The sequence below is a fragment of the Alosa sapidissima genome, chromosome 10 (assembly GCF_018492685.1).
Source record: "Alosa sapidissima isolate fAloSap1 chromosome 10, fAloSap1.pri, whole genome shotgun sequence".
In the NCBI taxonomy this organism is placed as follows: Eukaryota; Metazoa; Chordata; class Actinopteri; order Clupeiformes; family Clupeidae; genus Alosa; species Alosa sapidissima.
The window spans coordinates 21049036-21069342 of NC_055966.1; the positions used below are offsets into that span (position 1 = coordinate 21049036).

Genomic DNA, 20307 nt, shown 5'->3' on the forward strand with positions numbered 1-20307 from the left:
GAATGGAAAACTATTGACTATACAATCTTCTCAAGTGATGAAATCTATGTATTATACTGTGATGATTTTCACCTATCAAGTCAAGTCAAGTCGGCTTTATTGTCAATTTCTTTACATGCACTGGCCATACAAAGAATTGAAATTTCGTTTCTTACTTTCCCATGCAGACATAGACATACTTTAGACATAGACATAGCCATAGACAATAAAAAATAAAAATATACAGACATACCACATACAGACATTAAAGTGCAAGACTGAAATATAGAACATATATCAAAATATAGAAATATAGAACATATATAAAAAAAATAGAGGTAGTTGCGTTGTATATTTACACTGTCCTGTGCACAACTGATACAGTTGTAACGCATGGTCCCTCATGATTTTTCGTATTAGCTCAAGGGATATAGGTTTATACATTTGCTCAAAAGGTAGACTCCTCAATAACACCTTTACCAATACACTGTCAACAGTGAAAAGTTACACAGAGCACAAGGTTATCCAGGAGCAAACCAGATCAACCTTATTAATTGTGTTCATAAGAAGGTCATTGACAGCTGAAGAAGCACAGAAGCACAGAAAACTATAAAATTTCCCTGTTGGGTTTGACATTATGTCATTACAGCGTTTGTATTTCTCAAAGAAATGAGGCAGACGCTTGTGGTAGGCCTGTATAAAAAGTAATGAAACAGAGCTCCTCTCTGTGCAATTAGCGCTGCTCCACCTTATGAATCAGACGTGTCCTCCGATTCACACATCACATGCGCTGGCACCATACAAATGAAGTGAGATTCACTGATGCCCCTGAAGACAACTTTTAATAAGAGGGAGAAAGACATCTGAGGCGGATAGCTCTTTCCAGCAATTGAATCTTTAAATCTGCTCATTTTAAATTGATCTCTCAGGTGAGTTAAGTGTATTCATCAAGTTATTTGGGTAAGGAAATATTACCAGCTTTCTTCTTAGCTATGAAAATGTTTTAACTATCCTGTGCATTCCAAGGGTTTATGACCACTTGTAGTGTGGTAATATTACAGGAGAGTTAATTGTATTGCTTTTTTTAAGTTATCAGATACTGTCTTAAGTTTGATGAGAAACATTTACATCATGCTTACATGTGATTCTGCATGATTTCATGTTTAATACATTTTCATGCACATGGCAACTCAAAGTGCAGTCTAAACCAGTTTCAGTTTTACAGGTTTGTATATTCACTATTTTGTATAGTTCCATGGATAGTTATAAATATCTGAATAAATAACTAGGGAAGAAATCAAGAATTTATATTTTGAAAGTGAGTTATTTATGCTGTGTATGTTTTTTATATGTGGATAAGCCTACACATACTTTATTATTTAGCAATGTGCGAGAGATGAACATTCTATATCGCTATCACCGCAGCGCAAATGGGAGGTCAGCAGACTTTGAGAGCTTAACTGGATTTTCATGCTGTCATGGTCAATCACAAATGGCCTTTGTGATGGCGCTTGGCAGCTGACTGCCTCATGAGGCATGCTGTTCACCACAGTGGTGTTTAAGCACCGGGACACTTCCCACTGTCCTTACATGCCTTTTTCCTCTTCCAGAGGCAAGGTGTCATGTCAGATACAAACGGGCAAAACAGCAGGGTGAGTGGATCAGCTGGGCAACACGCCGCACCCTCCAAACTAACATTCCTCCAATGCAGACCCCAGTCTAGACAAACAGGAACATTTTTTAACAAAGTCAACTGATCATTTTACCTATCAGGATATCAGTTTTATAACATCAGCTCTAACATCAGTCAACTCAAGACATCAGTTTATAATGTCAGTTTTATAACATTTTGATATGCAAAAAATCCTTTTGAGCAAGCAAAGACCTATATGTTAGACATACATTTTTGGTGTATTATTTGCATGAGGCACCTATGCAAACCATACATATACCTATGTAATGTAATGTAATGACATAGTACAGTATGTTGAGATAAATTTTCCTCTGAAAAGTAGTTCCACTCTGTTCTCGGCAGAGCAATATAGTGCAGCGGGTGGCTGGCCTCCCCCTGGTCTGCTCCGCGCTCCAGAACGTGAGTTCCGTGTATGTGGTGGTGAAGGATCGCTACCCTCTACTGGGCTTCATGGCAGATCTCTCCAGTCTTGGGCTGCACGTCTTCACCCTGACGGCCAAGCAGCAGGCAGGACCACTACTAGAGAGCCTGAGACCACAGAGTGAGTCGACGCCTCCAGTTAGAACACAGGATTATTGCAAAGGGCTTTCAGTGTACTTATGGAATGAAAGCTTATTAGAGTGCATGAAAATGCAATCTACTGTTATCCGATTTCTTCTTATTCTTCTTCTTCTAACGCTTTTTCCGCCTTTAATGTGGCTTCAACCATTTAATGTAGAAACTTCATTCAAACTGCGTTACGTAGGTCTTACTTAGGAAAGGTGTGGAATGTATTTTTCATATTTGTAACTTTTATACTTTTTGAACTATTAATTAAAAACTACTGAAAATTTCCCCATAGCCGATTATGGCATCACAATAGGGTACTTGGAATCCTAAGCCAAGTGTTCCGGCCAGAGCCATATGGTTCCGGCCACCTCCAGCAACTGTCTGTCTCAGGCTTTAAGCATACAATCTGGCCCTCTTAAGACTACAGATCCTGTTCAACTGTTTCCTCTGCCCACAACTGTTTCAAAATATAAGTCTCCACTACAATAATTCCCTATTAAATAATTTAACCATTTAAACTATCCAACTATTTAACTGTTCAACTATTCCAACTGTCAGTTATCATCAACTATGCCTCTAGCCTACTATATTAAACCACCACCTACCTAGCAACCAATTTAGCAACCATTGAAATTAAGCATCTATGTCAGTTTCCATAGGAACCAACATGATTATACTAGCAAACCACTGTAGTAACTCCTTTATTTCTGATAGTAGCCACCATGGACACCCTAGCAACAACCTAGCAACGACTTCAAGTACCCTAGCAACAGCCTAGCAACCACATTCACAGTTAAAACCTAGCAACCAACATCATTAACCTAGCAACCAGCATAGCAACCACCTTACTACTCTACTACTCTTGCAACAGTCAGTTGTCATCAGTTTCCTCTGCCCACAACTGTTTCAAAATAAAACTCCTCACTACAATAATTCCATTTTAAATAATTTAACCATTTTAACTATCCAACTATTTAACTGTTCAGCCTTTCAAACTGTCAGTTGTCATCAACTATGACTCTCGCCAACTGTTTCCTCTGCCCACAACTGTTTTAAAATAAAAGTACTCATTACAATAATTCCCTATTAAATAACCTAACCATTTTCACTATCCAACTATTTAACTGTTCAGCCATTCCAACTGTCAGTCGTCATCAACTACAACTCCTGCCAACTGTTTCCTCTGTCCTCAACTTCAACTTCAAAATAAGTCCTCAATACAATAATTCCCTATTAAATAATTTAACCATTTAAACTATCCAACTTTTTAAATGTTCAACTATTCCAACGGTCAATTGTCATCAACTACAACTCCCCACCAAACTTTTTTCTCTATCTTACCTCCATCTTTTTACTTGGATTAGATTTTAAACAATATTCAGCAATATTTTATTCAGCAGCCATTTTTCCATTTTCATGCACTCGTAATTCCCAGGAATTACATTCTCTAGTTATAGCAATGCATGTTTTAGTTTCCTAAAGGTAGCATAAAGCTAACAAAACAGGACACTTATACTTATAGTTTTATTTACTTTAAATATATTTTACAGATGCTTCATACTCCAATACATACAATTGTGCCATTCTAAATACATACATAAGGTGAACACACATTAATCCTACATCTATGCCCATGCCACACAAATCTTGTAGCGCTAATGATTTTATGGGTAAGTGTCATTTTGGGAAAAAATGGTCTAAAACCAAGGCACATTTGATTTGTAGATAGATAGATAGATAGATACTTTATTGATCCCCAAGGGAAATTCAAAAGATCCAAGTTATCACAAATATACTGATCTACATAATACAAATCTATTGTATATCCATTGCAATGCAAGTCTTGTAATGATTTGTCGATTAAACTGTGGTAAAATAAACATTATGCAGATGTGTGATACACTTGGCCAGAAACGTGTTGTTTGAAAACATACTTTTGTATGTTTGCAACAGTTGATGCTGTCAACCACTATGCTAATGTGGGTTTGGACCAGATGGAGAGCAGCTTCCCAGTCCTGAACCAGTCCGCAGAGGAGGTGGGTGCCCTGAGCGTCTAATCTTGTAGGTGGTGTAATAGAACACCCTGACCTGCCATCTGTGATGACTCATTTCACATGATCTTCAATCAAATGTCACCCAACACTGTCATTGTGCAGGCAAACACTTACAAGCCTTGCTGTCCTGTTTCATTTAAAGCAGCTTTTTTTTTCAAAAGACTATCTTGAGCTCAAACAACTAAAGAGAAGGACTAGACCAATGCATTTGCCAGTATACACAAACAATTGTGACCAAACTAAAATAGTTTTTTATCATGCACTTAATTAGCAGTATGATTTAGTAAGTGTTTTAAAGAGTATGTTTATCAGTTTACTGACTTCTTTAAACAATGAACATAATTGTATGCAGAAACAATTCTTTGCCGGTACCCTCCAAATTATCAAGACTTTCCTGAAATTATCTTATTACCAGTTGGCAACATAAAGAACGGTGTCTTTCCCTGAATCTCTCTCACCTCTTACAGGTGCTGGGTCACCTGAAGGATGGCTTTTACCTGACTCTAGACGATGCTCAGATGCGCCTGATTGAAGGGCTGGATGTGGTGCTGAACAGGTGGGAGCAGCTGGTGGATGTCATCTGGGATCTGCTGATAGCCCTACAGAACTCCTCCATGGGCCAGGTGGTGACCTCAAGCCTGGACGAGGTCCTCACACGTACCGAGGAAGCTGTCAACCACTACCTGCCTATGCCCCCAACAATGCGTGAGTCTCTGACTTCGAAGCTCAATGCCACTGAAATAACAGTTAATGTACAGTATACAGTGGATAAGCTGGTTCACTATATGTATTCACAGACTGCATAATAACACACCACCCCCAATCATTCTCTAAGACATAGAAATAACGCAGTAGTGACTTACAACCCCACGTAATTAAATCCCCAAAGGGACAAGTGGATTTTATTTCGATATCGATGTAAAATACAAAAAGCCCTACAGTCCACAGTTGCCAGAGAGGTTTGACCTGAGTGGGTTCTAGTATAGTATATAGTATAGTATATATACTTTTTTGATCCCGTGAGGGAAATTTGGTCTCTGCATTTAACCCAATCAGTGAATTAGTGAAACACAAACAGCACACAGTGAGGTGAAGCACACACTAATCCCGGCACAGTGAGCTGCCTGCTACAACGGCGGCGCTTGGGGAGCAGTAAGGGGTTAGGTGCCTTGCTCAAGGGCACTTCAGCCGCAGCCCACTGGTCGGGGCTCGAACCGGCAACCCTCTGGTTACAAGTCCAGAGTGCTAACCAGTGGGCCACGGTCTATGGTTGTAATGGTCAAGTCAAATTTTAGAATTACATTTAATGATTTGACAAAACTTGACTTCCAATTAGTGATTATGTGTAGGCCTAAACAGTAGACCATAACATGTGAGTGACTCTTAAGATGACAAGATACAGAATCGTCTAAATTATAAAATAAAATGGAAAAAAAGCTTTGGGCACCTTTTCTCACTGGCCCACCAGAGGGCTTACTTGGTATTGTCTTGCAGTGTCTATAGGCTTGCAGTATCACTATGGTCATCAGCATGTTATCACGTTGTTGATATTGTGCCCATTCATTAGCATTATGATACAGTGTGCCCAAATTTCCAGTATTTCTAATTAGAGAGAATGATTAATGAGTACAGCATTGCTCACAAACAGACGGGACTCATATGTATTCATGAGTAAGAAGAACCATGGAAGATGATGGTGACAGAAAGACGCTCAACAGAATCGCACTAATGCAGGACAGAGCTTAAACTATCATGGTTGAAATTAAAGGTATCATGACACAAATACCTTTACTCCTATCCACAGGTCATCAAAGCTCACCAAGGGGCAATACTGGTTTGAGCTGTCTTTGCTGAACACTGTTTAAGAAGCGTTACACTGTATCCTTGTGATTTTCAGGACAGGAATTTGAGTTAAGGGCTTCGCTGTATGAAGACGACGATGATGACAATGACGAACCTGGGCTGTGGACACGCGTGCGCTGGCTTTTGCTCAATCTGAGTCTCCAACTGTACCACCAAGCCCTGAAGCTGAGGGCGCAGCTGTACCGCGTCATCCAGACACTGGAGGGGGCTGCTAACACAGTGAGGAAACAGTAGTCTTCTTCATCTTGTTTCTCAAGTTGTTTTTCTTTGTCCCAGTCAAGCGCTCTATCTTACGTTTACATAGAGGGAAAGCTTTTGATAATGAAACAATCAAGGATAGAGTTGTTATCCATCTTAGTTCTAGCTTTCCGATCTTGCTTGAATGCAGTGGTAATAATATTTTGTCTGGCAAGTTATTCATACAGCAGGAAATTCCAGAGAAAGTCCATGGAGGCTGAAGTCTTATTACATAATAAATAGCATGAATCATTTTACTTTGGCCGATGAATTGACTTCTTTCAATTTTATGAGCATCTTGCATAACATTTGAACTTCAGTAATGATATCCCAAACTCCTTTGACTTAAGACCTGAGAGGCACATGTGTGTATAGGTTTAAATATTGTAGGCAGAATATTATTATTATTGAATAATGATAATTAGGTTGGCCAATCATTTTTTGATTAAACAAAATGGTAACTCATCACATTTGCAGTACTATCACTGGCCATGCAGCTATGACGAATGCTATGGTGGCAAAATGGCATTTGGGGGGATGGGGGAATATGCCACTCAACTAGTGGTCTCTGTATGGACCTGAGATCATCCATGCATATACCAAAGCCTGTCCCAACTTATTCACACACAACTCGAGCACATGTTATAACACTGAAATAACCTAAATCAACCTAAGTCTAAGTCAAGATGTGCAAACACAGGAGATTCTTGACAACACTTCAACTTCATTGTGAAATGTAACTGGATGGTGCTCTATGTATTCACTCTAGCAGGTTTCTGCTCTCTGTAAACACTGGCTGACACCAAGCAATATCAAAATAGTGATCTAATGATATGTTACCCTTATCAAAAAGAGGCAGAGAAAATTGCAACCAAATCACTCATGACAAATAGATGAACTGAAACAGAACAGTATTTTTAGGGAATGTACAATGACCTGTAAATATCTGAGACATATTCTGAACTCACACCATTAGACAAACACACAACATATCCTTCCCAAAAATTATAAAGATAAGTCAACCTGAATTTTACAAGTAAGGCTTGCTATGGTATTATTTGTCTTTTTTAAAAAAAAAAAAAAAAAAAACACAATTCGGCCTCTAAGGTGGAGGGTCATAATTCAATCAAAAAGGTGGGAAAGCTGACAAGGAACAAAACAAATCTACCAAACTACAGTCCTATAACGCAACATTCAACCATTTCAATAGAAGTTGGTATGCAAACACAACAGCAGAATTTTACCTTGATCATAGCCAAATGGAGAAAAAAAATGCATTGGTCTAGTCCTTCTCTTTAGTTGTTTGAGCTCAAGATAGTCTTTTGAGAAGAAAAGCTGGTTTAAATGAAACAGGACAGAAAGGCTTGTATTGTGAGTGTAAGTGTTTTCAAAAACATCATAAGCGTTTTCAAAAACATCATTAAGACAAGCTCTCTAATTGCCATATAAGCTACAGTGGTAGCTGAATGAGTTAGCCTATACACTTTTATTCATTCATGAAACAGGAAGGCATTAACCATCTAAAGCAGGGGTTTTCAACTGATTGTGAACCAGGGACCACCATTCTGACTAATTACGTAACCCCAGGACAACCACTGAATAAAAATACTGATTCCCACATTGCAAATACATTACTGAATCCATGGTCAGGGACCACCAGCAATGTCCTCACGGACCACAAGTGGGCCGCGGACCACTGGTTGAAAACCCCTGATCTAATTTAGATCACTTAGTGTCCTGCAAGTAATCCTACTCAAGCCTTTTAGCTTCTGTCTGCTAAAGGACAGTGTATGAATACAATCGTTACAAAGACTGTAATCATGCTGTTGTAACTTTGATATTGGCATGGCCACAGAAAGATGGAGAATACCGGACTGCTCAAACACTGGCAGTCATCTCTTCATAAAACAAAATTCTAAATTCAAAAATCACCTTTAAAAACACTACCGTAATTTCACAACTATTAGCCGAGGTTTATACATTGATCAGCTATAAGGTTAATACACGGGGGCAGGTAATATGGTATTAATATGGTTTTGTTTCTTTTAACTGGCATAAAACACTGTCCTGCAGTTTATAAACAATGTGGCGAATACACAGGAAATTACTGTATTTGATGGCAATCTGAATAATCTTCACTTCTTGCAAAAAGGAAAAATGCAATATTCTGCCATCCTTACACCCTGAACAAGCTAGCAGATACGCAACTCCTCGTTGGAGTTGGAGTTGGAGAGTATGCTTATAGTTTAACCATGTTTTAATGGTTAACTGGAAGAATAATGCATAAATAATGCGTTAACACTTACACAGTACATCAATGAAAATTAATATGAAATGATTTTAGAGTTTTAAGCACATATTGCATTGCTAAGAATATTCTTTAATATTTATCAACTAAGATGTGTATTTTTTATCTTAACTCCTGACAATGGATCTCATCCATCTGAGTACACTATAAACTAGTGCAGTGGCACATGTAATACAAACTCATTAGATTAAAGTATGATTAAAGAAATCTGCACCAGCTAATATATCTAAATGTCACTTAAGACTTCAAAGAACAGAAATAACATACCGACATTCAGTGGTTAAAGTGGGATTTGGCAGGTGGGGGAACACTCAAATCCAGTGTTGGTGCAACGGGGAAAAATGACTCACCGGTGAACAACATATTAAGTATCGCGGTGTAGCAATTCTTTTTGGGACAAGATTTGCTGGTACTTTGTTCACCTCTGTGGCATACTTCTGAGAGCATGGTCCCCCGTAAGACCATTTTGTGTATTTTTACGTTTAAATGCATCAATCTGGTGCACTTTGTAAAGAAATTCAGCGGTTAGACTTGCTTATTTTTGTTTTTATCTATGGATGGAAATATTTGTGCTGTAGCCTAAACTATTTTGCACTTCAGAATTTTAACCATGCACACACAGGTGAAATAGTTTTAATACTGCAATAAGTTCACAACTACAAAGCATTGCTGAGTTTCACAGTTCAGAAATGGTCAAAAATAGTGTACATTTCAGCACTCCAAATTATGCAGAAGTGGTCATTTATATCTTCCTTTTTCATGACAGTCTGGGCTACCCATATCTGGGAAAGTATGATGTGATAATATTTGCATATGTCTTATGTTAGCCTATATATTTGCGTCTCATGATTTTTTCCTTTCGTATTTTTTGCATTAATGTCACTACAAAGTATGGCAGTAGAAATATATATTCATATATGTGTAGGTGGGATTGTCTGGAATCTGGCAATAAAAGAACCATGATGGTGGGATACTCTATAAGCAATTTACAAAAATGTATGTACTGACACACAGTAAATAGTTTACATTAAAATACATCAAAATTTCAGCCCGAACTTGGAGAACATTGTCGAAATGTGTTGCTATTTCAAAACCAGATTGCTCGGGAACCGCTTATTGCACAGAGGCATGCTTTATATCCTTATATTCGGTAAGGTCTGCTGTTTATTCTTGTAACGTATGGTTTGCCATGCGTTGAGTGAAGAGTTTGTGAAATATTTCACCGAGAATAATGGGTGTGCAGAGCTGTGTGCAGAATTGAAATATGATTGAATTATGATTTTGACTGCCGAGCACCACGCATTCGCGCCAGATTCAGCCAAAGTTATCCTCCCTGTGAAACTTCAGCTCTCCTTCAGTGAATTACAACTGGCAGACACAACCGTTTTGTTAGTGTAGAGGCTGAGGGTGTATAATGCAACATGCAGTCTGCCTCCAAGTCCCCATGAAAATCCTCATTATAGTATCAAATAGGACCATCACAGTATCAGATAGGACCACCATAACATCCTAGCACTTCTGGTCGTGCCTTATTGGGTGGGCAGTAAAAATACCCAGGTTACGTGCTCTGTCCCATGGTTGGGCGGCTCATAAGGCCCCTGGCACTCCCTTGGACTTCCTGCCTACATGAGCTGCAAGAAGGGAGGCACGGCTCTCTCATTAGCCGTTCTTTGAGCAAGGGCCCCCTGGGGCTTCTGCGGTTTCAGACAAATTGATAGAAAGGCAAGGGAGGGTGAGAGGAAAGAGAGAGAGACACACAGAGAGAGAGAGAGAGAGAGAAACAAACAAAGTGACTAAAAGAAAATAGAGGGGGGGGAAGAAACATAGAGAGAGAGACAGAGAGAGAGAGAGAGAAAGAGAGAGAGAAAGAAAATAGAGGGGGAAATAAACATAGAGAGAGAGAGAGAGAGAGAGAGAGAGAGAGAGACAGAGAGACAGAGACAGAAACAAACAAAGTGACTAAGAAAATTGAGGGAGAGAATGAGATGATTATTCAGGTGCATAATCTATATGGCTCTAGTTCATTCAAAATATTTTTTTTATAAACTGCAGGCAGGGCTAGTTGTATTAATAGATATTTGAAGAAAAGAAAAATACAAAAAATACAGAAAAATACTTTTTAGGACTGTTTTTCATATGAATAACTCATTAATAATAACAATAACTGTTTTTCATATGAATAAATATGATGTGCAATCTGAACGCTGACATTTGCAGCAGAAAGCTATGCATTTATTGACATAATGAAATTAAAAAACTGTAAATAAATGAAAATTTGACATTAATAAATTATTAATAACTATCACTACAGTAATTTCCTGTGTATTAGCCACATTGTGTATAAGCCGCAGGACAGTGTTTCATGCAAGTTAAAAGAAACAAAAAACAAATTAATACCATATTAACTGCCCCCGTGTATTAACCTAGTTGAAGAAATTTTGCAAAATCAATGTACTGTATAAGCCGCGACTAATAGTTGGGAAATTACGGTAAACAAATTTTTCTTAACTCTGACACTCAAACAATTCAACACATACAGTAACTACTGTCAGATTGGTTGCCAAGCATGTATGTCAGATAAGTTGTCATAAATGTAGACTTGCTCCTTTTGTTTTTGTCTTGTGTGTGGGCAAATGTCAGTCACCAAAGTACACAGCACACTCTGATCTCTTGCACACACTGTTCCAAAAGGGGAGAGGAATCCATGTTTGTTTGGGCAGAGATGTTTGGGTTGGTTTAGAGTAGGCCCAGGGGGCCGTGGTGCTACGTGAGGTTTGAAGCAGCTCACCGCTTATACTGTTAGAGAAGAACACACACAGCCAGATAAGAGAGGGATGGTGGTGTCCGGCCCAGATGGACAGATAGAATGGATTCAGTAGGCATTTGAGTTTTCAGTGGCAGAGGGTGTACCTAAGAGTTAGTGGTTGCTGGTTTGTGTGTTTAGGAGATCTGTTAAGTTGCAAACACTATACAGAATATAAGACATTATACAGTCTTTAGTGTTGTGTTTTTCAATCATTGTGTTTTTTTTATTTCTCTCTAGTTTAACAGACTTTATAGTTTGTATCTCCTCTAATTCAACAGCATTTAAGGCAAGACAGATATATGTTGTAGTTAGTTTGCAGAATGTGCAGAACATATTAGTGAATTTCTGACTCTCTGACTCATGTTGTGCAAGTGTGAGGAGGATTTGTTGCAAAAAGATGTAAAAATGCCGAAAGCTAAACTATTCAATGGGAGGTTTGCAAGTCCTCAACTAGTTTCTTTCCTCAACAGCAATGAGTCTAATCATATTCTTATTATAAACTAAGACTTTTGTATCACTTGTCAGGACTATAGGCAAAACTAATGAAGCAATAGTGTCATGTGCCTCCCCTTCAAATTGGGAATAGAGAAGACACCTCAAGGCCATACTCGGAGTATTCAATTCTGTTTGCAACACCAAAGAGATCTCTATTTAAAGCACCTCAAGGATGAACCATACGTTTTCACTAATGGAAGTATAAAGCAGACATGTGTCGCTGCGAAAAACCCGTTGAGCTCGTCTTAAGAGCCCACAGAACCTAAAGAGAGCCATTTTCCTAGCAGTTAGCCTGCGGGTAATTGGAAGATAAACGCGTGAGAGGGCGCTGTGGCGAGAGCAGTGTCTGGCGTCTGGTGAGGGAGCGGAGGGGTGGGGGAAGGGAGCGGGGGAAAACAGTGAGAACCACAAGGGTCGGCTCACATCAAATAGCTCCTCATTAAAGGCCAGCAGACACCCCAGAGAGACTGGGCGAGTGAGCAGTAGAGAAACGTGAGCTGGCAACGTCTGCCACTGTGAGTGAGTCTGTTTCAGGTGGGGGAGTGTTCAACAGTGAGTGTGTGTGTATGTGTGTGTGTGTGTGCGTGTATGTGTGTAGGGGGTAGTGTGTGTCTGCATCATTGTGGGTGATTGTGACTGTACGTAATGTGTAAGCATGTGTAACATGTCTGTAGACATATCAGAATGTGTTGTGTTCCTCCTTTCTTTGGGGCGGTTTGTGTGCCTCGTGTGATTGTTTCCATGGTGCCATGCTTGGCTCCTTGTTGCACTTTGCCAGGACTTGGCAGCCGTCGCCAAGGCACCGGGTCACGTTTTTTGCTTGGATACAGTTCCGCCTCTCCGAGCTCCTCTCCTTTGACCAGGAGCCCTCTTGTTTGGACAGAACAGGAATACAGAGGGCACTCCGGGCAGCCTGTCTCCCTTTGGCTGACCCACTTCTCTACCCCAACCTACAAAACAAAATTGAAGCCTACTGGGTGGGGTGGGGTGGGGAGGTGGGGGTAAAATATGCGTGCTGTGTTTGCCAATCTGTACTGAAATCCATCACACAGGAGCGTGGTCTGACACTCACGTTGCCGTGGGCTCTGAAGATGCACTTGCTCTACTTCAGACGTACATGTGAACATGTGGTCGAGCGCGCTGGTGTGGTATATGCTTAAAATTTACCGCTTGGTAGCTAGACCTGGCTTTCAGTTCTTTTTTTATTATTTTCTTTTATTCTTTATTTCAAGGATAGCCCCTTGAGATGTACCATCTCATTTTTCGAAGGGGTCCTTACAATAATGACAAACAGTACAAAGATAATAAAGAGTAAGTACTAAACATAAATCCAAACACATAAACACAAGGACACACACACATTCACACACACTCATGCTCCCCAAAACTACCGCCCCATCCCCACCCCCACCAGCCAGTATTACACAAACGGGGTACCATCAAAGAATCCCTCTGCGAAAAAGTTAGATTCTTAGATTTTTTTATTAACTACACAGCTTTGCTATGTTCAACGCACATACCCAGGTAGTCACAGGTCTGGATATTCCTCCACGTAGTGCAGATAAATAATTTCTTAAGACTTTCCAGTTGCATTCAACATTTTCTATTTCATATTCCCCCCACCCCCCTCCACCTCTCACCATCAAACAGCACAACAATGTGAACAAGCAGATTGAGAAAACACTTGCTGTTTTTTTAGGCTAATGACTAGTTGTGCCTTGGCTGTCAATTCCAGTTCATCTGCACGGGTCATTTGCTTGTGTTCCCGCTGAGATCTACAGGGCTAATAGGAACATGACAGCCAACCCTCTGCAAAGTAGCGATTTGGCTCTTTTTCTGTCTATGGGGAAACACAAGTTTCAGTGCCAGCATTCTAATGTTGATCGGAAGAGAAAGAGAAAGGGGAACTGGGGGATGGGGGACAGTTGTGGAAGGGGCCACTGGGTCTTTTGTGAAGAGACCGATGGGTTCACTCAGGACAGAAGCCACGTGGACCTAAAAACCCATCGTTTTTGTCTGTGTCATTGTGTCCCATTAACCCAACACTTGGATCTGACAATACCAAGCTAGGCCGTGATCTCATTTTCTCTTGTTTTGTTGGTACATCACGTTTGGTAGGGATTTAATAAGAAACAGAAAAAGGATTAAAAAACAACAACATATTTTATCAAGGGTATTATTTGAGGGGAAATTACTCGTTGATTCACTGATTAGTCACTGATGATTTACAAAATGTGTTCATTGTTGTAATAAGTTTGAAGCTGTCTGTAGCTTGCTGTCTCACCTTAAATTTTTTTTTTTTTCTCAGCTGGGGCTCACTAAATTGATGGACGTGGTGGTTAAGATGCTACAGAACCTGATGGCTTTCTACATGTCTCAGGTGCAATGGTTTGGGAAGATTGGGGAAAATGTGCAATAGTATTAAAAGCAGATAACAAGAAAGATGACTGATTTGTAACCAACATCATTGCAAAGGAACATTTGAGACAGAAATTACCTTTTATTTCTTTACGATATTTCCAAACAGGGGAGATCAAGTGAAGAGGATATCTAAGAGACACATGCGATACGCAATAAATTTAATTAAGGATACATAGAAAACTGTAATTTATGTATAAGCTGTACAACCTTGTGGGAGACTGTGCCAAGATTCAAGATTCATTTATTGTTATCTCATTATTATATACTTTATATTTCCTAAATTATTGTGTTTTCAGTGCCTCTTGCAGCAATGAATAATGTGTGTTGCAATATGTGTTGTTATGTTATATGTGTGTGTGTGTGTGTGTGTGTGTGTATGTGTGTGTGTACATGAGTGAATGTGCACGTGTTATCACAGATAGACATATGAGAGGAGCTCATTGTCCATTGTTTCAGGTGAAGGAGATCAGGGGTCTACGGGACATGGCACTGGGGCAGCTCTCTGACCTCGTCCAGACCTTCCTGAAGTTGCCGCCTATGCCACAGATCCAGGCTTTGCCTGCCCAGGTGGGTGAGGTGGTCACCAGCTTGAGAGAGCTGAGCCTGGTCCTCATCCAGCTCCTCATCAACACCACTCCTCTCTACAGCATGGTGAGAAGGACATGCAGCTCACAAAACACGACACTGCATCCTAGAATCAGCATTCCAGATACTGCTCCCAAATACTCAATGGTTTACCACCTGTTGTAATGTATTGGGGGCTGTTAGAAGAGGTGGTGAACCATTAAATCTTTCTGGCATGTGTTTTTTTAAATAGACTGTTGTTCTGTCCAGCACCTAGTTTACTTTGGATGGACATGCCCCCTTTTGACATCCAATAATTTACTAAATATTGACTAATGCGGTAGCATTTCCTACCTAAGGTCTCTTCTGCACTGTAGTTTGAATGTTATTCATCATTCTGTAAGTCACTTTAGATAAAAATGTGTGCTAAATGAATAAATGTAAATGTAAATGTATATGAATCAAGCCTTTATCTAAATATCTTTTCCTACGAAATATTCTTCGGTACGTATATTTCTGACTGAAATCCAAATGATACTATGAGTTGATTAAATGATAGGAAAGGACGGTTTACTCAAGGGCTTTTAAAGGATGGTCCAGCTTCTCTCCTCGCTAAAAAGATTAGAAATACTGCTCCCACTTCAACACTCCCACTGCAGTCAGTGTCCAATGGATAATGGTTCCATTGAATGACATAGTGTTGTTGTTGGCATTGACATAAGAAGGTGTAAAAATAGGATATGTACCTGTTTGTACTTTGTCCTCTAAAGATAATTTGACTGAATTTAGCAATTAGTTGTGCCCAATAACAGCCAGTGATCAGCACAGAGGAGCTAAATCCCCCACATCTTTCACACCAGAGCTCAAGCTTTTCAACTGTTGTTGCTCCAATGTCCTGCTGTAACAATCTATGATTGCAGCTACTGAGCCTCATAATATGTTTCAGTGCATTGTAAAAGAAAAGCACATTATCCTATTATTACTCAGTAACAAATATTTGTGTCATTCAAGAGGAAAGAAACCATTCACCTTCCTAAAATCTGAACATTTTTTGGATCCCTCGCTAATATCCAGCAATACCTTTATATCATTATCATAATATTAGTATTTTACATATATTTTATTTTACATTTTATTTTCCCAAGTGTCCTTTTTTAACTACCTCACCACTGTCTTCTCATGCATCTTCTCTACTCTTCACCCCAGCTGGAGCAGCCAACAGAGCAGGAGCTCCTGGACTACCTTAATCAGGAGGAGCCATCTGGGGGGCCATTAACGACACATAGCTCCTCCAACAGCCTCTTCCTGAAGGCCATGGATGGCCGTCCACGCCGCCGCCGGAGTTTTTACGCACGACGCCGAGGCTCCACAGGCCATGCGTCTGACCCCTCCATCCCGAGCACTTCCGTGACCCCCCTAGCCCCCACTCCCGCCCCTCTACCGGCCAACGGCCGCAGGGGCAGCGTGAAGCGCGGCAGCCAGCCTGAACTAGACACCCTGGCCCCGTCCCCCACCAACATGATCCGCCGCAAGTCATCTGCTGCGGAGGTCCTCTTAGCACCTATCATTCAGCTGGTCTCTCAGAGCCAACGGGCCTTTGAGTATCTGAGCTCAACTCCAAACGAAGAAGAGCAGTCCAGTGAGGATTAGGCCCCTTGCGCAACCCCTTTGCCTTACGCAATTGTCAGAGTTATCAAGTTTCATGAGTATCCCAAATTTCATCCCAGAAGCAAAGAGGCCTTAGTGGTGGTAAAAAGTGGTGGAGACTACAGCAAATTCCAAATCAGGAACATAATTCAATTAAAAATGTATTACATTGTGCAAAGCTGCAATTTTTCCATGAAACAGAATCATAGGAATGCAGAAAGATCTAAAATGATAACTTCGCTCATAATCAATGTATTGTTCTTGTACCTACGTGAGATAGAAAACTGCCTCCATGCAATTTAGTATAGTTATTGACATTTCTTACATAGTATATATTCATGCATGTTTTATGGCAACAGTTTAAGGGCAATGGGTACTCTTTATCAATGACTTGTTTAATACTATCCTGCAAATGTATAATATATTGCCTAGCATTACAGCATCCCTTTAGCTACAACTGTCTGAGGCTGTTCATCGTTGCTCTCTGCTCTGGCACTTAAAACTATTATCTGCAGATTCAGTCACGATGCATCTGAAGCCCAAAGTGGCCTACACATTGTGTTGTGCACTGGAGGCACCATTTGGTTTAACACTTCCGTCCACTTATGTTGTCATTTAAGACTGTAAATGCGCTAAAAAAAAAAGAGTCTGACATAGAGGAAAGAGATAATAGGTGGAGGTAGATTTCATGGAGTAAGTAATGAAAGGTGTACGAGACAGATGAGACCTCTAGGTAGTTAATTTGGATAATAAAAAGTGTAACTTACTGTGGGTTTCTATGGACATGCTGCGGATCATTTTTACCTTCTGTACACACAATTTAGAACATAAAATGGTTGCCTAAATGGTTGCCCAAGTCTTACATAAGTAGATCATGACTTTTTTCTTTAGTTTCTTGAGTTTTTCTGTCTAAAGATAGTCTGTTTGTGTAAAGTGAAGGAGATACTTTAATTGTACTGCACTAGAAGAGAATATCTAATAAGGCATGTGGGTGTTCAGCAATAGGAACCCTGTCACCAAGAGCAGAGGGAATTCTGCAGAGGAGGTTGGACTTGCGTGGGCTCCTCAGTCTGGGGCTCTGTGAGGTGGAGAGTGGGATGTGTGCCTGTTAATCTCACCCAATTAGAAGAGCATTATTCAGACATGGAGGCCTACTCCCGTTCTGTCAATCACACAAATGTGCTTTTGGTCTGTAGTTCAAGTCATAACTATTTTGGCAGTGGTTTGGAGGAGGCCTACTTTCGCATATTAAAACCATAATTATGTATTCTTGGAAGCAATGACTACCAACTTGCCATTTGCCTACAGTTAACTCTACGATTTATTGTATTCTACTGTTTTTTCTATATTGTTCTTCTGCAGCTGTTTTCCTATTTGTACACTTCACTTTTGCCTGTCTCTAAAGTACAATTATTTCATTTAAATCCTCTGTGAAATTTGTTTTAAAATTAGCCTAAAAACAGCATTCTGTCTGAGGATTTTTGGCATGGACGAGAAATAAATAAAGTTTAGTAGTCTTTCACATGGAGAATTCTGTATTCACTGCTTTTTTATGAAAAAAAACCCCCTTCCAAAGCACTGATCCATTATTTCATCAGAAATAAAGAAATAGTGTTTATTACATTGAAAACATTTGACACATAGCCTATGCCACACAAGAATGCGTAGGTCTAGGCTACTTATCCTACCTACATTTTGCTTTGTTGCAGGGTAGAGCACAATACTAAATTGACTATGAATATGAAGACGTAACAGGAAGACAGAAATTCACTGCCAATCCTATCAGACAGTCATATCCATTGTGTAGTACTCATAACAAATGACATCCATAAGAAAACTCCTTATACAATCTTTATTCACAAAATGCTGATGCATAGCACCAATAGAGAAATCTGCCTTAGATTGACAGTAACCCAAATCATGATTTTAACACTTTCAGAAGTCCACCAGTCTTCAGATTTTCGCACAATGAACATCAGATGAGAGGCAAGTCGCCTCCACATGATAACATTTGGTGTGCTCAAAGCACAAGGCCTACCTTCCAGATAGGCTACTCATAATTATCAGCAGGGTTCCTGTCCCACACTGTAAATCGAAGGCCTTTGCAGGTTCGTTTGTCACTTGACCATTTAACTTCCAACATACTTTTACCTTTTTGTAATCTTTCAGGGCTTGTCCCCCACCATCATGGCCAGCCCAAGCTTTCTTCAGCGACCCAACTGGGCCAATCTATTCTCTCTTTCTCTGTAGGCTACTAACGTTACTTATATAGGCCTAGGCTAGGGATCTATTCGAGTCGTTTCTTCCCAAACACGGCGGACACGGTCCTCACAATCCCCTTAATGCCAATAACACCTTTTTTGAGTGCCCTGGACTCTTTGATCAGTTCCAGCAGTTCGTGAAATACAAGCATCACACCATGGTAGGCCTCGGCAGCAGATATCTCGAAGAAACTGCAGTCTGCCGATAAGGCAAAGAGTCGACCCTCCTCACTTGAGACTGCTCGCTGGTGCTGAAGATCGCGTTTGTTTCCGACTATAATAATCGGCGCGCTGGCTGACATCTTTCTCGACTGTCTGATGAGCTGTACCTGTTGCCGTACCACGTCGAAACTTGCGCGGTCACAGATGCTGTAGACCAGAATCACTCCGTCAGCCCACTGGAGTTGTTTATCGCTGATAGACTCAGGTGTGACACAGTTCTGAGGAAAATAAAAGACGAGAACCGGGTCAGCGCAACACCAAGGGAAATATGGGCTATAGGCTATAGCTTCACGTCATCTTACCTGTGGATACAACGAATCCCATATGTTGAAAGATATTTCTCGGCCATCGATTTTGTCGATGTGACTGTATATTGACTCTGGGGAAAAAAGGGTTGGCCTATTAATTTACATAATAGTTAGGCTACATACAGATCCATCGACCAAGGTCTGCTTTATGGATAAAGTGGTTACTTACCAATATCTCCGTATTCACCAATAAATCTTCTTGTTAGAAACCGCACAGTGAGAGCTGTGGAGCAAAAAATATAGTGTCAATACAATTAACACCGGACGTCAAAAAGATATTGTGTAACAAGAATAGCCTATATCTTGCCTGACTGTTAAGTCTGATATTCTCACCTGATTTTCCAACATTTTCTGCGCCAAGCAGCAGAACGTTGGCGCCATCCATTGCCTTGCTGCAGGGATTGGAGTTGCTTTTAACTTGGACAACCATTTGGCCGATCATAGAAAACCGTGCAGCTTCAGTGAATGTGCCGAGGATGGGTCACAGTTTATATAGTCAACAAGACGGACTTTCTGTGGGTGGAGCTCAACTTGGCTGTGCGCTGTAGCCTTTCATTGAATTGGCTACTTACAGTTCTGCAATTCATTGATGAGGCAGGCATGAAGGCTTGTTTGAGATTGAAATAAAAATGTGTGTCTGTCAGTTTAGTATTCATTTGGCTGACTTGACTTCCATCATCATGCAGGTAATCTAAACAATGTAGGCTAGGCCTACCTTTTTTTTAACCACATTCAAAACATTAAGGAAATATTAAATTGTCACGTTAAGTTCGAAATCAGTATTGATCTTTGAACAATTCGGGAATCAACTTGCCTAAATTAATCTTCAAAAATATTGCTGATGGGAAAAATGTAAACACATTTCTCAGTTCTTTCTCAAAGAAAATAAAATACAATGTT

At 40.1% G+C, this 20307-nt stretch overlaps 2 protein-coding genes across 2 annotated transcripts; one reads left to right on the top strand and one right to left on the bottom strand.

Moving 5' to 3' along the window:
- Window positions 1-829: 829 nt before the first annotated feature.
- Window positions 830-18142, top strand: plin6 (perilipin 6). The gene is made up of 9 exons (XM_042106548.1): window positions 830-908; window positions 1590-1631; window positions 2015-2213; window positions 4175-4257; window positions 4743-4980; window positions 6173-6357; window positions 14293-14364; window positions 14862-15056; window positions 16176-18142. The coding sequence occupies exons 2-9, from the start codon at window positions 1602-1604 to the stop codon at window positions 16617-16619; spliced, it is 1446 nt and encodes a 481-aa protein (XP_041962482.1). The 5' UTR covers window positions 830-908; window positions 1590-1601; the 3' UTR covers window positions 16620-18142.
- Window positions 18143-18453: 311 nt separating this feature from the next.
- zgc:171704 (uncharacterized protein LOC100124619 homolog) lies at window positions 18454-20016 on the bottom strand. Its single transcript, XM_042106549.1, has 4 exons — window positions 19741-20016; window positions 19577-19630; window positions 19402-19478; window positions 18454-19317 (listed from the first exon to the last, which is right to left on the bottom strand). Exons 1-4 carry the CDS (start codon window positions 19847-19849, stop codon window positions 18904-18906), a joined length of 654 nt encoding a protein of 217 aa, XP_041962483.1. The 5' UTR covers window positions 19850-20016; the 3' UTR covers window positions 18454-18903.
- Between the last annotated feature and the right edge of the window lie 291 nt (window positions 20017-20307).